Here is a 23,908-nt window from a genome sequence, read left to right as displayed (position 1 = left end):
GTTCGTATTCCAGCCCTAGTACCAATTTTCATTTGTCGCTTCAGTCTGCACACATACATCACAGATGCTCGAGACCTGAAAAGGTCTCTGTAACCATGTAGTTTCAGTTGAATGTTGTTGTTGTTGTTTTCTTCAATTTGAAGACCGCCTTGATGCTGCTCTCCATGCTAATCTATCCTGTGCTCCTCTTCACCCCTGCATATCTACCACAACCTACATCCATTCCATTTGAACCTGCTTACTGTATTCATACCTAGGTCTCCCAATAAAATTCACCCCCCCCCCCCCCCGGCGCACACACACACACACACACACACACACACACACACACACACACACACACACACACACTTCCCTCCAATAGCACAAAATTCACTATTTGTTGGTGCCTCAGGACATGTCCTACAAAGCAGTCCTACTTTTTAGTCAATCAAGTTGTGCCATAATTTCTTTCTTCTCAAGCTTGACTCAACACCTCCCCATTAGTTATTCGATCTATCTATCTATCTATCCAATGTTCTCAATCTTCTGTAGCAACATGTTTCAAAGGCTGCTATTCTCTTCTTGTCTGCACTGCTTATTGTCCACATTTCACTTCTGTACAAGGCTACATTCCAGACAGACACCTTTAGAAAATACTTTCTAACACTTACATTTACATTGGATGTACAGGAATTCCTCTTTTTTGAAATGTTTTTAATGCAATTGTGGACCTGCATTTTATACCTTCTTTCCCTCAGCCATCGCCATTTACACTCTAAGACAGAAGTGACACACAACAAAGGAACTATCTGAATGCAATGGAAATTTGTAGATGTGAAGTACATATACAGACAACAAATGATTATTATGTCAGAAAAACTGGATGATTTAATCAAGAGAAAAAGCTTCACAAATTGAGCAAGTCAATAATGCGTTGTTCCACCTCTAGCCATAATGCAAGCAGCGTTGATTGATACAGTTGGATTTCCTCTAGAGAGATACTGTGCCAGACACTGTCCAATTGGTGCGTTAGATCACCCAAATCCCGAGGTGGTTGGAGCGCCCTGTCTAAACGGCTTTAAACATTGTCAATTGAGGAGAGATCTGGCAACCTTGCAGGCCAAGGGTGGGTTTGGCAAGCAGAGAGGCAAGCAGTAGAAACACTCGCCATGTTCGGGAGAGCATTATCTTACTGAAATGTAAGCCCAGGACAGCTTGCCATGAAGGGCAACAAAATGGGGCATAGAATACTGTCAACATACTGCTGTGCTGTAAGGGTGTTTTGGATGACAACCAAACGGTTCCTGTTATGAAAATAAATGGCACCCCAGATCATCACTTCTGTCTGTTTGAACATATGGTGGGCATCAGTCAGGTTGGTATACCACCACTATCCAGGGCATCTCCGGACCACCTTCATCCTGGAATCTCATTGACTGGAGTAAAATTGTCTTCTTTGATGAGTCTTGCTTCGAATTGAGTGTTGATGACCAGTGAAGACATGTCTGGAGGCCTCCCTTTTGTTGTCCTTCATGGCAAGCCATTTTGGGCTTACATTTCAAGAATATAATACCCACCCATACACAGTGAGAGCTTCTACTACTTGTCTTTGTACATGTCAAACCCCACCTAGGTCAAAAAGGTCACCAGATCTTTTCCCAACTGAATATTTTCGAATAATTATAGGCAAAAACCTCCAACTAGCTCTGGATTGTGATGATTTAATACACCAATTGGACAGAATTTGGCACAATATTCCTCAGAAGGACATCTGGCAATTCTATCAATCAATGCCAAGCCGAATAAGTGCCTGCACCCCGGAGGTGGGCCAATGTGTTACTGACTTGCTCAATTTGTGAAGCTTTTTCTATCGAATAAATCATTCAGTTTCTCTGAAATTGTAATCACTTGTTTGTCTGTACATGTACATCACATCTACCAATTTCCATCACATTTGGACAATTCCTTTGAGGTGCATATTTTTTTTCTACACATTTTGCTGCCAAAACAATTAAATTCATTACTTCTTTCATTGTCCCCCTTTGTAATGTAATTTCCTCAGTACTGTCCAAAGTAATTAGACTAAATTCCATTATATTCCTTAGAATTCTTCTGGCATTTGTCTTCTAAGATATTATTAAGACACTATCCATTCTGTTAAACTTATCTTGCAAGTCCAATATCCATCTAAGAGAGTAACAATGACACTGGAAAACTCCCTGAATTTTAATTGCCTTCCCAAATTTCTCTCTGGTTTCCTTCACAGCTTCCTCAATGTACAGATTGAATAACATTGGGGATAGGCAACAAAACCAGCAAAGAAGAATTTAAAAGTATAGTAGGGCTGAAAAGGACACGAGTCAGGCTGCTCTACTGTTCAGGGGCAGTTAGACAAACATTTCTGTCTTTAATGGTTTCACCTAAGTTGTAGAACCAAGTATGAGGTACGGTAAAGGTTAAACAGCTGTAGTGAAGCAATGAACGACACTGAGATGAGAAAGGTCTATTAAACAGAAGCAGCAGAAAGCCTACCAGGATGGAACAACAGCCTCTGCAGACAGTAACGGCTACTGCACAATTGCTTGCCGATGTTGGCACTGTTGTAAGCGAGGTACTTCAGGTCTGACCTCTACCAGTTTTTGCTGCAATCACAGTTTTAAAAAACTGCTATTTGGTATCCACTTTATACCAACTCTTGAAATTTGGCTAGCGGACAAACACATGCGTTCCTTCATTCTAAGATGCTAGGTCCTGCAACTGAGTCCAACGTTGCATTACACAGTGTGTATCCTTTATAGACCATTCAACCATCCAGGATTGACGTAGCACCAGCACATCAAGCACACTGATACATTATTGCATTCATCACCTTTTTGCTTTGAAAACACATTCTTACACAGATTAACTTTAGGAACTGGGTTTCAGCAGATGATTTTCAATACCAGTATCCAAAACCTGAGTACACTTTTGGTATTTATATACAGAAAATAAAGCAATTTCAAACTGTATCTGATAAAATACTTCATCTGTATACAATTCACTATGAAACAGCATTTAATAGGTAATTTTGTGTTTCTGAAATTTGAGGCAAAATTTGCATCAATATTTGCACTTATTGGAAATTGTGAATTTTTCAGGTCCCTACTTATTGTTAACTATTACTCAACAAAGTGAACCCATAGGTCCAGCCATAGCAGGGATTAACTTTGTCATGTAACAAAGCATAGCCACATTCTAATCAAAAATAGTATGCACTGTTACCTCTTGATGCAAGCACAGAAAGTACCTTTGCCAATAGTCACAGCCACCTGCTGTCAACATCATTAAATCTGCTGATGATGAGAAGCAGAAAGTATTAGTGGTGCAGACCAGAAAAAGTGGCAGAATGCACAATCACTGCAATGTCAAAAGTGTGCGAATTACAGCAAGAGCAATATTATGCTGACCAGAGAAAATTTCAAGAAGAAGGGAAAAAGTGTACACAATATATATCGCACTCACAATATCGACAAATGAATTATTTCACAGCTGTTTCAGCAATATTATAAACAATAAGATGATGTACCAGTTTTATCAGAACTTGATAACTTTTACAAAACTTAATTTCAAGACTAGCAAGAAAAAACCTGAGTACAACTGTTCCATCTATGGGATTTAGTTTTACAAAGTTCCAGAGTAATCTAGTCATACATGAACAAGAAAACAGATAAACTAAAAGAAAATGTCATGACAAAAAACAAAGCATCACAACTAAATTGGCCAATGGTTTGTTCAGAAGAAGTGTAGATTGATACACATTACACTGTGACTAAATGAAGTTAAAGTGACAGTGTGTGAGGACTAAAGCTTCCCAACATCTAGAGGAGAAAAACAAGCAAGATACTCACGGCGTGACTGCCTCGTATTCCAGCTTGTTAATGTAGTAGTCCCTCTTGTGGAGGTCGAACTCCTGCAGAAATATCTTCTCCTCTTCATCGCTCCCTGCAGTTGATAATTCCTCATCCTCCAAGCAGAACTCTGGTTCCTCACTGTCCGAGAGTCCATCTGCAAGCTGTGTGTCAAACGAGGCAGGCACCGTCACCAACAGAGCAGTCACAAACACAATTTCTGTATTGTAAATGAATGTCGGTTATTTCTGCTGTTATTAGCAGCTACGCAAAACATTTGTTTCTTTCTCAATATGTATACAACGTCATTAGTGAACTGTCTTATAACTGTCAATTTTTTGATTAGATGGTAAATGATGTAAATGTATCAAAATAATATTTTAATTATGGTTTGACAGTAGTCTGACAGTTAGTCTTATGGCATTATTTGTTCATGTATACATATTTTCATCATTTACCATCTAATCAAAACATTGACTAACAACATAATATGGACATCGCATCATTCTAGACATATTTGACAATGGCAATAAATGCCTAAACAGTCTGTCATTAATAAAGTTTAATTATTGTAGGCAGCTATTCTGGTGCATCTTTCTAATACTATTTCTTAATTACTCTTAATACTGTGGATATAAATGAGATATACAGTTCACATATACTTTAAAATCTTTCAGTCACTTCTCATCAGTGAGAGATGAATAGTATTTTCAATTCAACCAGGTTACCTTTTCATCAAAATCAAATCCAGAGCAGCATCAATTACGATACACACAAAATATTCATACAATATGAGCAGGAAAAAAAAAATTATTACCACTGATGGATGTCAGATTTTGAATTTTTATTTACACAAAGATTTTTTTTACCAAGAATTGTCTCAGTTTTTAAATCTCCTTATTTATCCCACAGGTCTATAACATCTTCATCAGAGTCCTGATTTGTGGACACTTTTCAGGGTTCCTTTGGGGCCTCCACAGCTAATGTAAGCGGTCTTGGGGCACTGGTTCCCATGATACTTCATGCCGTTGCCCATCTCTCGAAATTTCATGGAAGACGTGACAAATACATAAGTGAAAGTACAAAAGAAGATGATTGCTTTATAGGCAATGTGAGAGGAATGATACGCAACAAACAAGTTTTCACGAAAAGTAAGAATGCGTTATATTCAACATTTTATACACCAATTCTAACACAAAAAAAAGGGGCGGGGGGTCATTAAGTAGCAGACAGGCACACTCAAAAGTGGGAGCATGCACACGCTGTGTCTAATAGCTTAGTCTACTTTTAAATATAAGGGGCAGTGAAATTAATTTCAAAAGTACTCACCATAACTGTCTATACATTTATCACAGTGTAAAAGCAGATGGTCAATGCCTTCACAGAAAAATGTTTGTAACCCAAGGAACCATGATAGTACCCACATGTGCACCTCTTTGAAGCAAATCAACAGCCACAAATGTCTTCCTTCAAGGCTTCACATGAGGAGAGATGGGGACTGTGAGGAGGATGTGTAAAGACTTCCCAACAAAACTTCTGCAAGGTACTCAAAACAACCTTGGCAATACGTGGACAGACATTTCTTGACTAAAAAGATTGGAGATTGGTGCTTTGTTTCCAGTAGTTGAATTATGAACCCAATGTTCTTTGACACCACTATCAAATCAGTGCAGACATTTATCCTGAAATTTTTGAGAACTTCTGCCCTCAGATAAATGGGCAGAGAAGGCAGTGTCCCTTTTTCCAGCAAGGTGGACCTACATCTCGTATTCACGAAGTCTTCTGAGGATTGTGGCCAACTAATTCACTGGTCTTTGCTGTTTGTGATTTTTCGTCATGGGGGTATTTAAAAGAAAATGCAAAACAAAATAACCCTAATATGGTACACCAACAAAAAGGAAACTTAAGTCACAGTGTTCACAAGCTCAAACCTACGCAATTTGCTGTGAAATGGAGCTGAAAATTCTGGAGGAATAAACTTTTACTATTAGTGTGCTTTTCGATGTTCAGCTGAGTTGTCAATTCCATCTTACGCACAATGTTTCGACGAGTGACACAAAGGTCTTCTTCAGGTGCAGTGAGCTATGTTGTTACATGTACTAACTGCCTGGACTCAAACCAGAGAGTTGGTCCAGTCATCAAAATATTGGGCATAAATTGGAATTGACAACTCTGCTGAACACCTGAAACATTAATCAATCATGCCAAGAAAACCTATTGGATGACAACTTGTAAAACATGACAAAAAATTATTGCCACAGGTATGAACATAGCTCTGTAGTATCACATAACAGCAATGGATATATTTGAGTGGAATTAACATCAGGCCAAAATGTAAATTATAGACAAACTGGACTTTGTGAAGTCCACTCTTGCATATTATGAAACGCTGGCTCACCATGTCTTCAGTGCGGCTGATCAGATCACTGAGGTCAGGGTCCAATGCCTTCCTGGGGCTGTCATCCACTGCATCTTCAGTTTGATCTGGCCTGTACTGAAACATCCGAAGAGGACACCTTACAGGCCCTTCATACTTCAAAGCAGTCCACGACATTGTCATATCTAATTTTCCTTAAGAGAATAAACAGCACTTGTCAATCACACCAACAGTTCACCTACCAATCTGTAAGATGGGCACTTCACTATTTCACAATGGTTTACAACTTTTTGATCACAATGACTTAATACAAAGCTGAAATTGACTTGGATGCAATTTGTGGAATCTGCGTCTGTAATATATAGGTACAATCAAGAATTTCTGAGAGACAGTTTGGCTCCATACCATAGAGTTTTTTTTGGAAATGTCGGGATAAAATCTTAAGAAGTGTTTTGCATTAATATGTAATTTAATTATCAACTTCTTTATTATAATTCTTTCTCTGATTAGTATAACAGTTATAGAATAGATAAATGGTAAGTAAACCAGTGAAAAACTGCTTTTAATAAACATTTTAAATACAAGAATGCACTTGTACAACCCGAGAAAACAAGCAGCACTTCTTATTAAATAAAGCAGTAAACTAGTAAAAAAACTGCGAATATCTTCTAGGGGGAGGGAGGGGGCAGCTGTCCCCCCCTGCCCCTTGCTGGGTACTCCCATGGTGCCATTCCTTCATTTCTTTTTCGACACTACCTTACCTCTCGAATTCACTTCGCACTGGACTTTTTGGATTCCTTTGAATGCAAGCTTTCCTCTGATTTGCATTGTCTGTAATTTGGAGCATATGTACACATCAGGTGTGACGACAACTTTAATTGTTTGTAATTTTCAGTTTAATACTGATTTTCACTTTTGCTCTGGCAAATATTTTTTTGTCTCACTTTGGGCCCTAGCAGCCCTGAGAAAGCTCTTCACAATGACATCCAAATCAATGCCCTAGCCAAGCAATGTTGGAAGCAGTTGCTGTGAGATATGGCAGGAACACAATATGCTCTGTTGACAGCTGATTTTAAGTTACCAATGACCAAACTGAAGCAGAGGGCACATTTTGTAGCCAAAACCTCGTGATGTGCAATGTATCGGAGAAAGCAACGGTCAGCAACCCACGACAGAATTATGAACTACACTTGCTTTTTTCACAGTGATTAAAGCTAAATTCTAAGGGCAGACTCAAGTCAGAGAAACTGTTTGAGCATTTAAAGTAAACTGTAACTTCTCTCTTTGATTGATTACCTGAAACTATCCATGCACTGGCTACGTGAGTTGCCGGGTTACCATTCGATGAGTAGTCCTGGTTACAGGTTATAGGCAACACATGAAAGTTTGAAACAAAAGAAAAAGGTAGGAAGAAAAAAAAAAGGGCCAATAAAAAAAGTAATACTATGATGAAAAATATGCAGCAAAGTACTAGAAATAAAAAAGTCTAATTTAGAGCAATTTATTGTGTAAAAATAATAACCAAAGTTATCTTGATAAGACTTGGCAATAAAAATTCAAACCCCATTACGAGATTCCAACCCAAGATCTTCCACACAACTGGAGTGCATCTTAAACACTATGCTATGTCACTGTTCCGCAGAACACTTATTTTTATGACATTTCCTGCCTCCAAAAACTTCAGCCACACGTATGAAAGTTATTTAATGTGGGTTGCTCTTTGTAATGATAATAACTGTATATGTGACTCCAAATCTTGTCTTGTGCTAAAGGATCCAGCAGTGTCTGGTTTGCGATATGTATGAAAGGTGTGTATTTTGTTAGTACCATTGTGTGTGTTATCACATGTGATGCAATTCAAAATAAAAAGGGCAGGCCCAAGAGTTTGGACCTAAATTTCCAAACACATCAAGACAGAAAGCTGGACAAGAAACTGGAAATGAACTGACTAACCGTTATGGCAATTTGGCAATGATGAAGAGTTTGGTTGTGACATTAAGTGATTGGAGTAAAACAGGTTCGAAGTGTGAAGTGTCAACCGACAAGTAATTTTAATCAGAATACAGAATGGTTCGCATGGGAGTTTTGTAAGCAATCTTCTTTATAAAGCGATGGTATTTTCAGAGTATCCTACCAATGAATCACATACTGCCATCTGCTTTACCTCCACTGAGCCTGCATGATCATTCCACTTTGCATACCTCACAAAGTGCCACTTGTCACGTTCCACAAGGTTTGTATGCTCATATAATACCATCAAGCAGCTAGTGTTATCCCTTCTGACCTCTAACGATCACAGCATTTACAGAATGTTAAACCCTTACACTTCCTTCAGTCCTTTTAATTTTACAGATTAAAAAATGAAAACTGGAAGACAGACACAAGAAAATAATGTTGTCACATTAAGTCACACAACCCCAGTGCTAGCATTCTTATATTGGAAAAGTCATTGTTCCAACCACTGAAATACAACATAAGAAAAGAAGAACTATGGTTACACAATTGAAATAAATTCTGTACTGCTACACAAAAATAATGACTGTGCTAGTTTTATTCAGATTATCTGCAACTCACACTTTTCCTTTCATTTCCAGGCCGCCTACCAGTCTTCATCTCAAATTCCCGCAAGTCAGCGTACGTATCACGAAACTGGTCGACGTCAAATGTCGCTAACCTCTGCATGAACTGCTCAAATCTCTTTAGGTTCAGGTCACCTGCTTCATTAATATATCCTGCAAAAACAGAGTGTGATATTAGTCATCACATACCATCAAATGTAGTAAATCACAATAACTCCCATTAACTCACCGAGAAACGAACTGGGAAGCAAAGTGTGAAACAAAATTATGGTAAAGACATAAAAATCTACTTCTCTGGTGACATTAGAATGATTTATGCACAGATAAGATAACACATACTGGGAGTCCGTTTTCTTGCGAAAGAGTGAGGAAGGGCACAGAACTTTTCTGTAATTATGGAGCAAAGTCACTGAGGACTGTCAATCATCACTGAAGACACACAATGATGAGATAAAATGGAAATTAAAATGTGGTAAGACATTGTGTGTCTTTTGTTGCACACATACATAACCCCATTACTAACTTTTGTAGTTAGTCAACTATTCTATGTCTCGCGAGTGTGCTCCAGGCAGTCTGTGGGTCAGGATGTCAGAAAGCTTAGCACCAAATTAAAATTCTAGTTTATTATCCATAGACATTAACATCACAAATGTTATACTTTGGAATTTGTGCATTAGGGTCACTGCTGTCGCATCACATGAGTACCGTTACCTTGTTGGCCGTGCAGTCTGTAGAAGTTCTAATGAGGTCTACTATCATGGGTTTGAGCAGTTTTGGCCATTTAATGCAGTGCTAACAACATTCAATTTGTGACTATCATCTGCAATAGTGTAAGTGTAACACAGAAGTTAAGAGGCCCTCACATGTTCAGTATTATTGGCAATATAATGAGCACCTGGGTTTGAGTATTATTGTATTGACAATATTAGAAATACTGAAGAACAATATTAAATCTGACCAAAATATTCTCAGTATTACCAATATGTATAGAGCATGTCAGGGCGAGTATTATCAGGTAACAATTTGCCATTCTGTTCTTCGCATATTTCCAGTTTGGCTTCTGTGTAATATAACTGATATTTGCTACATTCAAGTGATTTCAACTTTTATACTTTTTATTATCAACAAAGAAATAATGGCTTAATTCATTTAGAGCTACAGAAACAACACATGCATACAGTCAGTCACCAAAAGTATTTTTGGGCAAGTATTCAAAAATCTAGCTAATAGTGTTTGTGGATATTTACATTCTAAATTTCTAATACTTCAATGACTTGACAGTGACCAAAAATTGCAAAGTATTCCTAATTGCTTGGCGAAGGGGCCTGCACATTTAATTGCCACTTTTTTCATATTAACATTAGTAAATAATTCTTAATCTGTTGTGGCTGTATTAGAACAATGATTCTGTTGAAGTTGTAGGAATTTATGAAGGTTTAGCTGCCACCAGTTTCTTCTGCAGGTGTATGATGACATTTCAAAATGCCTGGTATATCAACTTCAAATGTTTTCATTTATTCGTGTGTTCTGAACATTGTTTCTTTACTAACGGCATCACAGAACTTAACAATGTAATATTTTACGACAGCTACTTTAAAACAATGTAAGTACCGTACTGCAAAGAAACAGTGTTCACAACACATAATTAAATGTAAACTTCTGAAGGTGGGGTGAACATAAAATGAATGTACTCTCAAAACATTGTTTTAAGGCATAATTTGTTGGTGAGGTATGACAGGAAAGGGGTGCCAGCCAAATCAGTATGTTATCCCGTATACATTAACGTCGTGGATCCTATACTTCTGACTTTATATATGCTACAATCACTAGTATTGTGTCATGTGGTGAGCCGACCCACGAGTAAATGTGTGAATCAGGCCTGCGGATCACCAGAGGTTGTCCAGGCCTCCTATATATCATCATCGTAGAAATAGAACTGTGGAACTGACTGCTCCGATTTTCCACATTTCAGTCATTTGCTACATTTGACTCAATGCTTCTGTTGTTACTTCAAGAACACTGAATTTTCAATTATATGTAATGAAACTGAAAAAAAAAAAATTACTGCATGTATCAAACAAGGTAGAAGAAAGGTCTAAATTCTGCATAATTGCAAAAGAATGAAATACTGCATAACTGCGCTGTCAAATGGTCTGCGAGGGGGGATGGGGATGATGGTGTTGTTCGGAAGGCGGTTGCAACATCAGAAGTCTTTAGCTAACACCAGGAAGACCCACAGAGGACTGACAATTGGTGGAGTGGCTGGAAACAGTCTATCACTTTCCAAATAAAAATTTCCACCATCCTAATATCTTTCTTGACGGAAAGATTGTCTGTAGAAATGTCAGTCATTACCATATAAACGATATCCTATATACATTCAGATATTTGTTTTGCTTTTTTATTATTTGATTGAGGTTCTCCTCAGTTGGTGTGCAGCAGATAAACACATCAATAACAAAGAAATATAAATTTTAAAATATTAAATTTAGGAGGCTCTCAATGCAGAATAAAGAAGAAATCGGAAACAAACATGGACAGAGGAAAGGAAAAGACAATATGGGGAGAAGATGAAGAAGTAGTAGACAAATAGAAAACAACAATGAAAGAAAACAACAATGAAAGAAAATGAGTTGAAATTGTAACTTGATCCTCGTTGGCCAACAGGGAGAAAAAGATAGTTTTACATAAAGTCTCTGTTTCAGTACAAGCTTAGTTACTGCTCAAACCGTACATAGATGTATGTACTCACTTATGTAATAAAAGTTCATCATTACTGAAAATAGTAGAAACTATTGTGCACCAATTAGGGAAACAAGATAATGGAAGAACCTGTGTGGTGTCTGTTGTTTCAAACGTGCCTGAAAGGACAGACACCACACAGATACAAATATGTCCATATACGTGCCTCAATGGCGGAATATCTTCAGCACCGACACTCTCACTCATCTGAAACCTTGTGGGCTCAGCTGAATAGCTGCGGGCAAATACGGGATAATGTGCAGAGGACAGTGTTTGTGTAATGTGCAGCATGTGGGAATTTGGGCTGGACAGGAGGTGTGCTTGGATGGCTGAGGTGGTTATGCACTCGTTTTAGAGAAGCATAGCATCTATGTCTGAGTCTCAGTTTGGCACAAATTTCTACATGTCACCGTTGCATTTAATGCAATACCCATATGAAGCTAAAATCTGACAATTTCTCTTTCATTCTAGAATATAAGAAGTCCGAATTTAGTAAATATTACACAGTTGTTGGTTTCAAAAATTCTAAAAGGAGGAGATATATATTTAAAAGCAAATACTCATCATTTTCATTTTGACTCCAATCCTGACAAAATTCGCCCTTCACATCTTCGCCGCAGATCACCATATAGTTCGTTATATGGTACCATTTCTTCAACGAAAATATATATTAGTATGCACAATATCAATACATTGTAAGCAAAGAAGTAATGCTGTGAACAACAGAAAAGTTTGTTCAAACACTGTAGTTCTTCACTAGGAAGGCTCCTGTAGAGGTGGTAAGCCATTGGTTTCCTCCGACCTTTGAACTGATTCACCCAACTAGTTATAGTGGAATCTGGAGTTTAAAGTAGATTCCAAACCACAGCGCAACTTGACATTTTTCACAGTAACTAACATTGCCAGAGGTGAATGATATGGTAAGTGAAAGATAAAAATCCTAGGACTAACAAGGAATGAAACGTGAGGGCTATGGACCTGTTGCCTGACTATCAAGATAAATACAATAATAGCAAATTATGGATGCAAATTGAACGCTGTGTTATGCAAAGACACATAAATGTGGAAACAAAAGAATGAAAATTCACGGGTAAAATGGTCCTACACTGTAAGAAAAATTTGGAACAGAGACAGCAATGACAGGTAACAGAGGGCAGGAGGAGTCCAGAGTTTGTTGCCCACCCAGTTTCCCACTGCTACATCAATGTCAAAACAAACCAAGTTTCTCTGATTTCACACTGCTACCTCCCTACTGCACTAAACTGAGTACTAACCTCCGAGCTGTGGCAGCACATCGATGTAAGCCTTGTACAGCATTGGCAGCGCTCCACTTGTGATGTGCATGTCCGGAAGCGGAGGGATGAAGTCGTTGCCAACTAAGAATCCCATCAGAACCTACAAGTCATAGTTGAAAGATTAAAAAAGACCTGCAAAGACAGTTCACAAACAGTAATCCAAACTGTTCACATATCAAAGTTCTACTTCTCTAAACGGTGCAGCCTATCCTGCAATTATAAAATTTCTACACCTGTACTCTGGAAGGTTTTCTTCTTGTCTCAATCACAGATGGGGGTGCGGGGCAAATAGTCAGCCACTGTCTCTAAGTGTGGTTTCGTTACTCTAATTTGCCCTTTGCATTCTCTATGGGAGTAATGTGTAGGTGTTTCATGGATATTTGTACAGTCTACAGCTGCGTATGTACTCCAAAAACATTGAAAAGTGCACAGTGAATGGTACTTTGGTACCAAATCGCATGCAGTTCGAATAAAGTGTCCGTGTGGCCCATGGTTCTCAGCTGTATTTTATAATAATACACTTCTAGCAACTACCTAATAACATAAGCTAAAAACCTCAACTAATGTTAAGAGCTTCTTAAGAGCATAGTTTTCTTGCTCAGTAACAAACAAAAATACTTACAGAAACAGTAATATAATACAATATGCTTTCCTCAGGGGCAGGGTGGTAAGTAGCGCAGCCACTGGAGTGTTAATTGGTTAACAGAAGTGGGTGGCTGGGGGGGGGGGGGGGGGGGTTTATTGTTTGTGTTCCAAAGTTGCCAACTCACAAGTGTGTGTGTAACTCAAACCAATCAGCTGCTATGGCATAAATGTCAAACAGAAGTAACATGGATTCAGGAATGCCCATTTCAGAGACAGTCATCTTCAAATGCAGTGCATCTCTGTAGCACATAATTTGAAATCAAATTAACTCCATTGTAATACAATGCAGAAAAAAGAAGAAGAAGAAGAAGAAGAAGAAGAAGAAGAAGGGCATTCGACACAACTGATAAACATTTGTGATTGTGTATAATATTGCAATTGCTGCTCTTAGTTAATATAATGCACTAATTTATGTAGGTACCAGTTAATAATAATATTGGTATTACATGTTCACATAGGCTATAATGACCCTAACAAACAAAAGAGCACAGTTCTTAATTCTCTTAACATCTACTGGCATGCCTGCTTAACAGGTGCACTGTGTTTTCCCACAAAACTGCAAGCAAATCTAAATAATTCTATTTCTTTAAAAATGATTTTACAGTAATTATCACACATGAACTTATTTTCTTCAGTAGCTATTGGTATTCTAATGAATACTAAATTTTGAAAATCTAGAAATACGTGTCTAAGGACATAAATGTGTCAAGACGGCAAGTTAGATTATCATGACTGTCTACATCTACTACATACACACACTGCAAAATACTGTCAAGCGCACAGCAGAGGGTACTTCAGATTGTACCAGTTATTAGGATATCTTCCCATTTCAATCACAAATTGAACATGAGAAGAACAAATGTTTAAATACCTCTCTATGTGTTGTGATTAGTATACTTGCAGTCTGGTTTTCACAGTCCTTACCACAGCAATATGCAGGGGGATGAAGAATACATCTAAATCCATCATTTAATACTGGTTGTTGAATTCTGTAAGTATTCTCTGTCAGGACCGTTTGTGTCTGTGTTCAAGTGTCCGCCTGTTCAGTTTCTTCATTACTGTATTTCTGCAACACTCTCCCATGACTCAAATCTTTCTACACATTAAATATCCCCAGTTAAGCCTTATTGGATATGGGTTCCACACACTTGAGCAGTATTTTAAGATAGGTCTCATCTGCAGACAGTGTAATTTCCCAGTATCCTGCAAAAGAAGTGAAGTTTGCCACTTGTCTTTCTTACGATTGAGCCTACATCATCACTCCATTTCACATCTCTACAAATCGTTGCACCCATTATTTGTATGAGTTGACTGACTCCAACTGTGATTCACTGATATTTTATTCATGTGATACTGTTTTTTCTTTCCATTTAGAAAAGTGCACAATTTTATATTTCTGAACATTTAAAACACGTTGCCAATAACTGCCCCACTTTGAAATCATATCAAGATCTAAATGGATTTTGTGCAACTTTTTTCCAATATTACTTCACTAGTTATAACTGCAGCACCTGCAAAAAGTCTTGTATGCCAGATCATTAAGATACAACACGAACAGGGGGTCACAACACATTTGCCTGAGCCATGCATGAAGTTACTTCTATTGTCGGGCAAAATATGCTCAATCGAGCAACAAATTTTGTTGATATCCCATATAGCCCCCACTTTTGTTAATACACATTGGTGTGGTAGCAAGCCAAATGCTTTCCAGAACTAACCTTTAAAAAAAAAAAAAAAATAAATAAATAAATAAATTTAAAATGAAAAAGAAAGAAAGAAAGAAAAAAGCATCTGCCTGACTGCCTTGATAAAAAAGCTTTCAGGGTGATATGTGAGGAATGAGGCTGTTGTGTTTCATATGATCAATCTTTTCATAATACATTCTGTTCAAGACTCCTCATTACATTTGAGCTCAGAGTATTTTCTAAGATTCTAGAGCAAATGGATGTCATGGATATTCAACAGCACTTTTTGGATCATTTCTGCTACCATTCTTGTCAACAGTTGTGATTCATACTTACTTCCAATTACTAGGCGCAGTTCTCCCAACCCCCCCCCCCCCAAAAAAAAAAAAAAAAAAAACTACTATGGTATATTACACTTAGAATGGGAGCCAATTCACCTGCAATTTCCATCAGGTTCTGAGGCCTTTTTCAAGTTTCGCAATCTTAACTGTTTCTGAATCCCACTGACACTAATATCTATATTACTCGTCTTGGCAATGGTGAGAGAAGTTACAGATAACATCAGTCTACCACCCTCTCAATTCACTACATGCCTATGGGAATTAGCTGAGGAAGAATAGGCAGAGGATTGGCACCTTTCAATCTGCCATAAAGGTCAAGTAATTAGAAACACACTCAATTTTCAAAAAGTCAGGAAGCTGATAACTTGCTTAGTACAAACATAGACCAAGTGCAGTTCAGTTCCTTCACACGTATCCTATACAGGCATAAAGGATAACCTTCCATGTTATCGTCAGAAAAAGTAAAGACAAGATGTAAAACCCACAAGCTGTTTTCCTGCAATTTCCACACACAGACTTGCTGATAAATGTGCAGAAAATTAAGGTGCCCCTCCCAACAACTGCACCAGTATTACTATTTCACTGAGATAGTCATACACACAAAGCCCATTTTTTAAATTATACATCAGGTAGTTGTGTGTGTTTGTGAAACTTAGTGAAATATTGTTAGCTACGTTAACACTGTAATTCGCAGGTATAAGCTCCTCAATCACCATCAATAGCTTCTATTTTATACTCTGTTCTGTCTGTATCTGGTATCATGTCAAGATTCTGTTCAAACACTCTAACTTGTGAGTCCTTTAGACTGATTATTTTATATTTGTATCAAACTGTTGGCGGTATGGTTCAATAAACCAGTAAAAAATATATATTTTGTTGTTCTTTCTTGCATTCTGACAGATGATGTAGAAAATCCAGCTGTTTGTGACAGTTATAAGTAATCACAATGTTTACCTTTTCAGGAACAAAGGTGCGTACCAGTACGTGGTCGACATGTTTCCAGTTACACTTAAAGTGGAAGATCTATGGTGGACTCCATGCTGAGTATATTACCCTGGTTTCATTCATTAGAATCTAACATGTGCATGTTTACATTCTTCTCCCATTTCCCTATATTAGTCTGTGACTAGTTATCATTAAAAGTGTACCAATTTCTTTGTTCTGTGTATAGTAAACTTTTGCTTTGCATATAGATGTCTAATTTAACTTACCTTAGTTGTGACATTGAGCGCAATATGTTTATGTATGTTATGCTATGCTATGCTCCAAGACTATAGTTTTATAATACTCCAACAGCCTAGCAATGTTTCATTCCTACACAATGGCAATGTAAAGATGCTTCTCAGCTACACAGGTGCCCCGATGATGAAGTGAGTTAGCTTCAAACCTGATAACATTGAATATTTTTGCATCAGTAAATGAAGCTGAAGAAATATTATTATTCCTATCAAGACTCGTTCATACCATTGTGTTTGAACTCCGAATATGTTCTAAAATGCTGTTCACAGTAGTGTGACAACAGTAAACTAAGTGATGATAGTTAAATGGACAGGATATGAAATGCTAACTGACAACAGTAATGAAAGTGTTTCTGAAAAAGATACAGTGCAAGACTGGTTAATCAAAATAAACAGATGGGGGAGGAAGCCATTTTTGATAAGTTTTTTCAGTTAATCCATGACTCTCACATATTTACTACATTATTTTTTATTGTACATATTTTTCAAAGTTTGGAGGACAAATGAATTGAAAATTCTCTTTCTAGGCTACCCTTATGGTCTTTATAAAAGTTAAAATTACAGTTTTTTGTTTACAGTACATTAATCTACATTACTTTGCTTTCTGTGACGCATTAAATGACACCACTTGTGAGGTGCATTCTGAGATTACATTTTGCTTGATAATAAAACTGCAAACGAACTGAAATATGTCAAACACTGACAAAGTTAGGGCAGGCTGTACAGAACAGGAGTTGGAGAAAACTTAGCGCAAAAGTTTTCTTTTTTCACGAGAACGCACATCCACACACAGCCAATTGTACCCGAGATCTCCTGCAGGGTTTTGGATGGGAGGTATCTGATCATCCACAACACAGCCCGCACTTGGCACTGAGCAACTAACACCTATTCCGAGAAATGAAAATGGCTCACTAAACAATGCTTTGATACTGGTGCTGAACTGCACACCGGTCAGTGTAAACCAGTGGTTGCAATTGCATATTGCAGATTTCTACAGAGACGGTACTGAAAAACTTGTGCCACAGTATGGTAAGTGCCTCAGTTTGAATGGCAATTATGTAGAAAAATAGCTTAAGACTGTACCTTTGAAATGTATATAATAAAATTTGGTTTTTCCATATTGTAAATTTTTTATTTCAAAACGTCTGTTACTGTCTTGATAGCATTTGTATAATCTGAATACTTTTCCTTTGTGTTAAATTATTTTTCCATCCTGGTTCCTCTACATATCGTATATTACCCATCTCACCCCTATAGCCGACACCTATTTCTCTGAGTATTTCAAGAGTTCCATCATTTTTCCATCGTTGAGGGCTCTTCCTCTGTTGACAAATCCTATGAATGTCTCTCAATTTTTCTTAAGTCTCACTTCTATTATCAAGTGTAATCTCAGAATCTCAAGGAGGAGAAAGAAATGGATAGCAGGAAAGTAGCAAGGGGCTGTCAGAAACAGCAGAGCAAGGGGGCCGAGGACAGAGACATGGGTGACTCGAGGATAATACAATGTGTGTCAGATGGAATCCTCACCTGCGCAGTTCAAAAAGTTTTTGTGGATTGTGGTGTTATTAACGCCTGCCCTATGATGCCTATCGCCATGCAGCTCACAGCCAGCTGTTTCTGGCTGACACGTAGTGCCGCTCAGCCAGACAGCACAGGCACAGCCACTACACACAGTCGCCTCTGTGGTACCGCTGGCAGACCCTTGTGAAATAACTACACGCTGACCCCACTCCAATCACGTTGTGCCACACCAGAGCAGACTCGCTGTCAGTAGGCACATTCGTACATGCCAGGACTCTAACTGCATGCAGCACCAGAATCCAGCAGTCTCGGCCTCGAATAAACTACAGCTGCTGCCTCATGCCTCACCACTCTGATTGACCTCACCTGGTCTTTACTCTGCTCGGTACTGGACTTTCCTGGGATTTGTATTACACGGCAACCCGACCTCCGAATTTGTCTCCAGATATTGCTACTCAGTGTCTCAGTTGCAGCACTCAGCTTAGCCACTGACATTATGTATACTTCTTTTTCTGTCTTCACTTGTGGGAAAATAAACTGCATTGTTTACTCACGTCTTATATAATTTGTTGTACACAGAGTCACGAATGGTATGTGAAAGGCACAGGCCGTGGGCTGTGAAACAGCAACTGAAGTCAACAACATCATGCTGCACAGTATGACCACAATCTGCAGTCAGGCTCTCTAACTGGCATCCCCTGTCTACTCATGCCTTTACTCGCTGTACCATCAAATGCGATGATTTCAGACACTAGGGCGAATTTGGACAGTATAGCTTATTTACTCTTTGCTAATGCATAGAAACAAAGAGTTACTTATTTTAATGTCCATGCACCAGTAATTTTAAGTGCAAGATTGTATTTATCGCTTTCCACAACTTTTATTTTGCATCAATTGTTTCCATAGGTGAATAATTGACGAACAGTCTCAGTGTTAAAAATCCTTGCATTATTGTAAAGTGGAAACTTTCTATTGTTGCACCAAGTGGGAAGTTATTTTAATCGTAATTGTCGACGCGCACAGTAGCTAACAGCATTGAGACAATTTCTGTACAAGTTTGTTGAGTTTCTCGTGCAAGGTAATAAAATAATGACGGTTTTTGTGAAACTGTGTACTGTGTGGGGTCATTTCGGACAATGCCAAGAACGTAAAAGAGCAGGAGAGGTGCTACAGTACGGTGTAATTATGACCCGGAACTTTTAGATAAAGCTGATCGTGATATTCAGAGTGGTAAATTATCGTACAGAAAAGCATGCGATTTGTATGGTATACCTAAATCAATCCTACAAAATAAAGTGCAGGAAGCACATCCGAAAAAAAAATGGGTGGACAGCCAGTGCTAAATAAAGAAGAAGAAGAAAAAGAAATGTTGAAGCACGGTATCTTGAGGGCTGCACATTGGGGATTTCCCTTCACTAAATTGGAGATTAGATATTTAGTTAAAGGCTACCTTGATAAATCTGACCGAAAAGAGAAGAAATTTCGTAATAATTTGCCAGGAGAAGAATGGGTGCATTTATTCCTCAAACAACAGTCAGGAGAACTTTCCGTATGCTTAAGTGAAAATATTAAACGAGCTCGTGCAAAAGTGAACAAAGAGACTATTTATTTAAATTCTTGCAAAATAAAAACTTATCTGTAATATATAAAATTCATTAGATCAATCCATATCACTTATTTGTAACAAAGGGCTGCCTTAAAATGTGTAAAATGTCACCAAAATTAAATAAAAAGCATGTAGAATTTAAAAAAAAAAAGGGCAGTAACTGTCCGAATTTGCCCTCTATATACTGTAACTTCGGTCGGAGATTTAAAAAACACGTGTCCTAAATCACCCCAATCCATGGGGTGACTTTGGACACTTTATTTAACTGCCTCAGATAAATATAAATATACCTACACATACACTTTCTGGTTCTGGGATATTTTATTCGTTACACATATACCCCACCATTTCCATAACAATCAATTTAATCTAAAATATATACGAAAGTTACAATCAAAATAATGACAAAACCGTCCGAAATCACTCCGTTTGATGGTACACCAGCAAAATCTATCGCAACCTCTCCCATCACATGACTCACTCACTCCAATCACACAACACTGGGACTGGGAATTGAGTAACTTAAAAGTGCATACAAAAGTTCATAGTGCGATATAGTTTTAGATGTCAAATGTATACAGTGTAACACTAATGGCATGAAAAAAAAAAAATCTGAAGGCTTTTTCTTATTGATGATAGGTCTTGAAGCATAGAACTGTACTTGATAAATGAGACAACAGTGCTGGAAATACTCTACACAGCTTTGTGGGTAGAGTTTTGCTCTTAGCGGCAGGTATACCCTCTGAGTGATGAAATCTGCCTCCTGTTCTAGTTTCCTTCTGGATGATTGGCACCTTATCCTTCATCAATGCCTGAATACAGGTTTCTCTTAAAGGTAGATGCCTGGTACACCATCCAGTTACTTGAATGAAAAATAGCAGTGCACTGCATGGATATATTTCTATGACGTGCACACTAATTGTTTACAGCCATCTAATACGTTTTCATACAGCTGAATAATTTCAAATCATTTGATCAGACTGAACAAAGCCCGACATTCTATTACTGTAGTATTAGTATGTTATATTTCAAACCATTTAAAGAGAAAAACAGATCACAAGAACTATAAACATTAGCAAGCCACCTACGATGAATAATGGACATGTATTGACGGAATCACAACACAGACAGTACTGGTGAATATCATTATAAATATGGAAACTGGGGACTGGTTGTTAAGCATGGGCTACTTCACCGCCACTGTTTGAGCACAATTTTCTAGCCTGTACAACTACTATTGTAAAACACACAAGTCTCATTTTCCCACCAAATCAACTTCTTATAGCTGTCAGTGACAGTGAGTGATTATATATGAGAGAATGACTCCAACTGTATTAATTGCTGAGAATGGAGTAGTCTGCCCAATATGACCATGGCGATCAAAGAAACTGTTACCTGAAAGTAGCTTTCATTGGGACTGTTCACCAAATCCAAAAAATTTACATGGTGTACACGCAGACAGGGGGGAAAAAATAATCTGGATTTCCCGGTTAAAAATACACTTTTTCCCTGCTGAAAGTACACTTTTTCCCAACATGGAAATACACTACTACCCTTGTGAAAGTATTTTTTCCGAGTCATGTGACAATATACTATCCATAACAGCTGTAAAACTTTTCAATCCTTTGAATGGCCAAGGTTTTGTACATTGGCATAGAACTTCCCGGCACTTTAGGATATGAAACACAGCAAAAAACATTTAGTTTTGGAAAGATCTTTAATGTATTGCAACACTTAATTTTTTCTTTTTCTTTTTTCTTCAAGGGATAATCCTAGGAGCACAGCTTGAATTGCAGCAGCTTAAGACAGACATCAAAAAAAGTTTTCATCATCCCAATTCCCAGAACTCCTGAAGATAGACGTTGACTGTAGATATTGTATCACAGAGACAGTCCCTCTGACTGTTCAGAGATGTCACTAAACGCCTCAGACACACTGTTCAGTGAGTGCAGCAAGGTGGAGGTTCGCTGCTGTTTTGGGGTGGCAGTATGTGGGGCCCATCTAAGCCGCTGGTGATCATGGAGGGCACCATAACGGCAGTATGATACATGAATGCCATCCTCTGACCGATAGTGCAACCATATCAGCAGCATATTGATAAGGCATTCGTCTTCATAGACAACAATTCGAGTCCTCATCGTGCACATCTTGTGAATGACTTCCTTCGGGATAACAACATCACTCGCACTCGACTAGAGTGGCCAGCATGTTCTCCAGACATGAACCCTATCAAACATGCCTGAGATAGATTGAAAAGCGCTGTTTATGGATGACGTGACCCATCAACCACTCTGGGGGATCCATGCCGAATCGCCATTAAGGAGCGGGACAATCTGGACCAACAGTGCCTTGATGAACTTGTGGATAGTATGCCATGACGAATACAGGCATGCATCAATACAAGAGGACGTGCTACTGGGTATTAGAGGTACCGGTGTGTACAGCAATATGGACCACCACCTCTGAAGGCCTCGCTGTATAGTGGTACAACATGCAATGTGTGGTTTTCATGAGCAATAAAAAAGGATGGAAATGATGTTTATGTTGATCTCTATTCCAATTTTCTGTACAGGTTCTAGAACTCTCGGAACCGAGGCGATGAAAACTTTTTTAAGTGGCTGGTCCTCAATACGAGGGGGGGATCAATAGTCTGAGCAACAGGTCTACCCTTCCATTGCGCAACACATAATTATCAAATTTCTTGCTCATGAAGGAATTACAGTGGTGGAAATTAGCCAAAGATTGACTGTACAGTTCGGTGATAAAAACATTATCAAGGACGCGTGTGTTTGCCTGGCACAAAAAGTTCAAGGAAGGACAAGAACGTGTGGAAAATCAGCAACATGATCGCTGTCCTCGGACCAGCTTTACAGACAAAAACATTTGTGGGGTTAAAGACATTATTGACAACGATCAACTGGAAATAGTATCAGAAATTGCACAAAAAGTCGGAATCAGTTATGGAAGCTGTCAAGCAATCTTCACAAATGACTTACAGTTCCGTAAAATGTGTTCCAGATAGGTCCCTAAGCTTTTGACCGAAAATATGAAGTTGAGACGTTTGGAGGTCTGTCAGAGGCTTACAGCAAGGTTTGCGGAAGAAGATGATGCATTTTTTGAGTCGGATCATGACCTGTGATGAAACATGGGTTCACCACTACACTCTAGAATCCATACAAGCCACTAAGTAGTGGTGGAGGAAAGGTGAGGCAGCACCAGCGAAAGCCAAGATTCTACTGTCAGCTGGCAAGTTGCTTTCAATCTTTTTTTTATCAGCGAGGCATTTCGCTGATTGATTTTTTGCATCAGTGACGCACAATGAACGCTGCTTACTACTGCGAACTGTTGAACAAGGCGAATATTGTATATCGCCACAAAAGAAGAGACCAATCAATTCGACAGGTCATCCTCCTCCGTGACAATGTGCGATCCCATACTGCAGTTCTGACTGACTCCAAGCTACAGGAAATACACTGGACTACACTTGATCATCCTCCTTACAGCCTGGACTTATTGCTCTGCAATTTCCATTTATTTGGACCGCTTGAACAAGCTCTAGGATGGTGGCAATTTGAAGATGACGAGAGTGGAAGATTTCATGTGCAACTGGTTAGTAACACGACCCAGTCCTTTTTATGATGAGGGCATCATAATGCTGCCCATATGCTGGGACAAATGCATTTCCAAAGCAGGAGACTATGTGGAAAAATAAATTATAATTGCCTTGAGTTTTTCAATAAAGGAATTTAAATAAAAAATAAAATCCCATTTATATTAGATCCGCCCTTGTATTAAGTTTTGAAAGAGAATCAAACATTCAGTGATTTAAGAAATTCATTGCACATTCTCACATGTAACATAATTCATCTTCTGCAAAGGAAATTAACTTTGAAAATAATGCTTCCCAAACCACCATTCGCAATATTTACCTGCGACCTGTAAGAAATGTAAACAGCTGTGCCGTCACATTCATTGAAATTGAGCCCACAACAAAGATGCATCAAAAGCAG

At 38.3% G+C, this 23,908-nt stretch overlaps 1 protein-coding gene across 1 annotated transcript in view; it reads right to left on the bottom strand.

The window, feature by feature from the left end:
• The window catches only part of LOC124718790 (5'-3' exoribonuclease 1), a 181,578-nt gene that overhangs the window by 135,366 nt on the left and 22,304 nt on the right, over positions 1 to 23,908 (bottom strand). The window contains exons 7-10 of the mRNA XM_047244397.1: positions 12,842 to 12,962; positions 8,821 to 8,978; positions 6,268 to 6,363; positions 3,870 to 4,033 (exon numbers count right to left, since the gene is read on the bottom strand). Coding sequence (XP_047100353.1) covers positions 3,870 to 4,033; positions 6,268 to 6,363; positions 8,821 to 8,978; positions 12,842 to 12,962 — 539 coding nt within the window. The remainder of the gene's footprint in view (positions 1 to 3,869; positions 4,034 to 6,267; positions 6,364 to 8,820; positions 8,979 to 12,841; positions 12,963 to 23,908) is intronic.

Source organism: Schistocerca piceifrons, chromosome 10, assembly GCF_021461385.2.
Source record: "Schistocerca piceifrons isolate TAMUIC-IGC-003096 chromosome 10, iqSchPice1.1, whole genome shotgun sequence".
NCBI classification, from domain to species: domain Eukaryota; kingdom Metazoa; phylum Arthropoda; class Insecta; order Orthoptera; family Acrididae; genus Schistocerca; species Schistocerca piceifrons.
The sequence above is the reverse complement of the archived record's forward strand: the minus strand, read 5'-3'. Positions and strand labels throughout refer to the sequence as shown.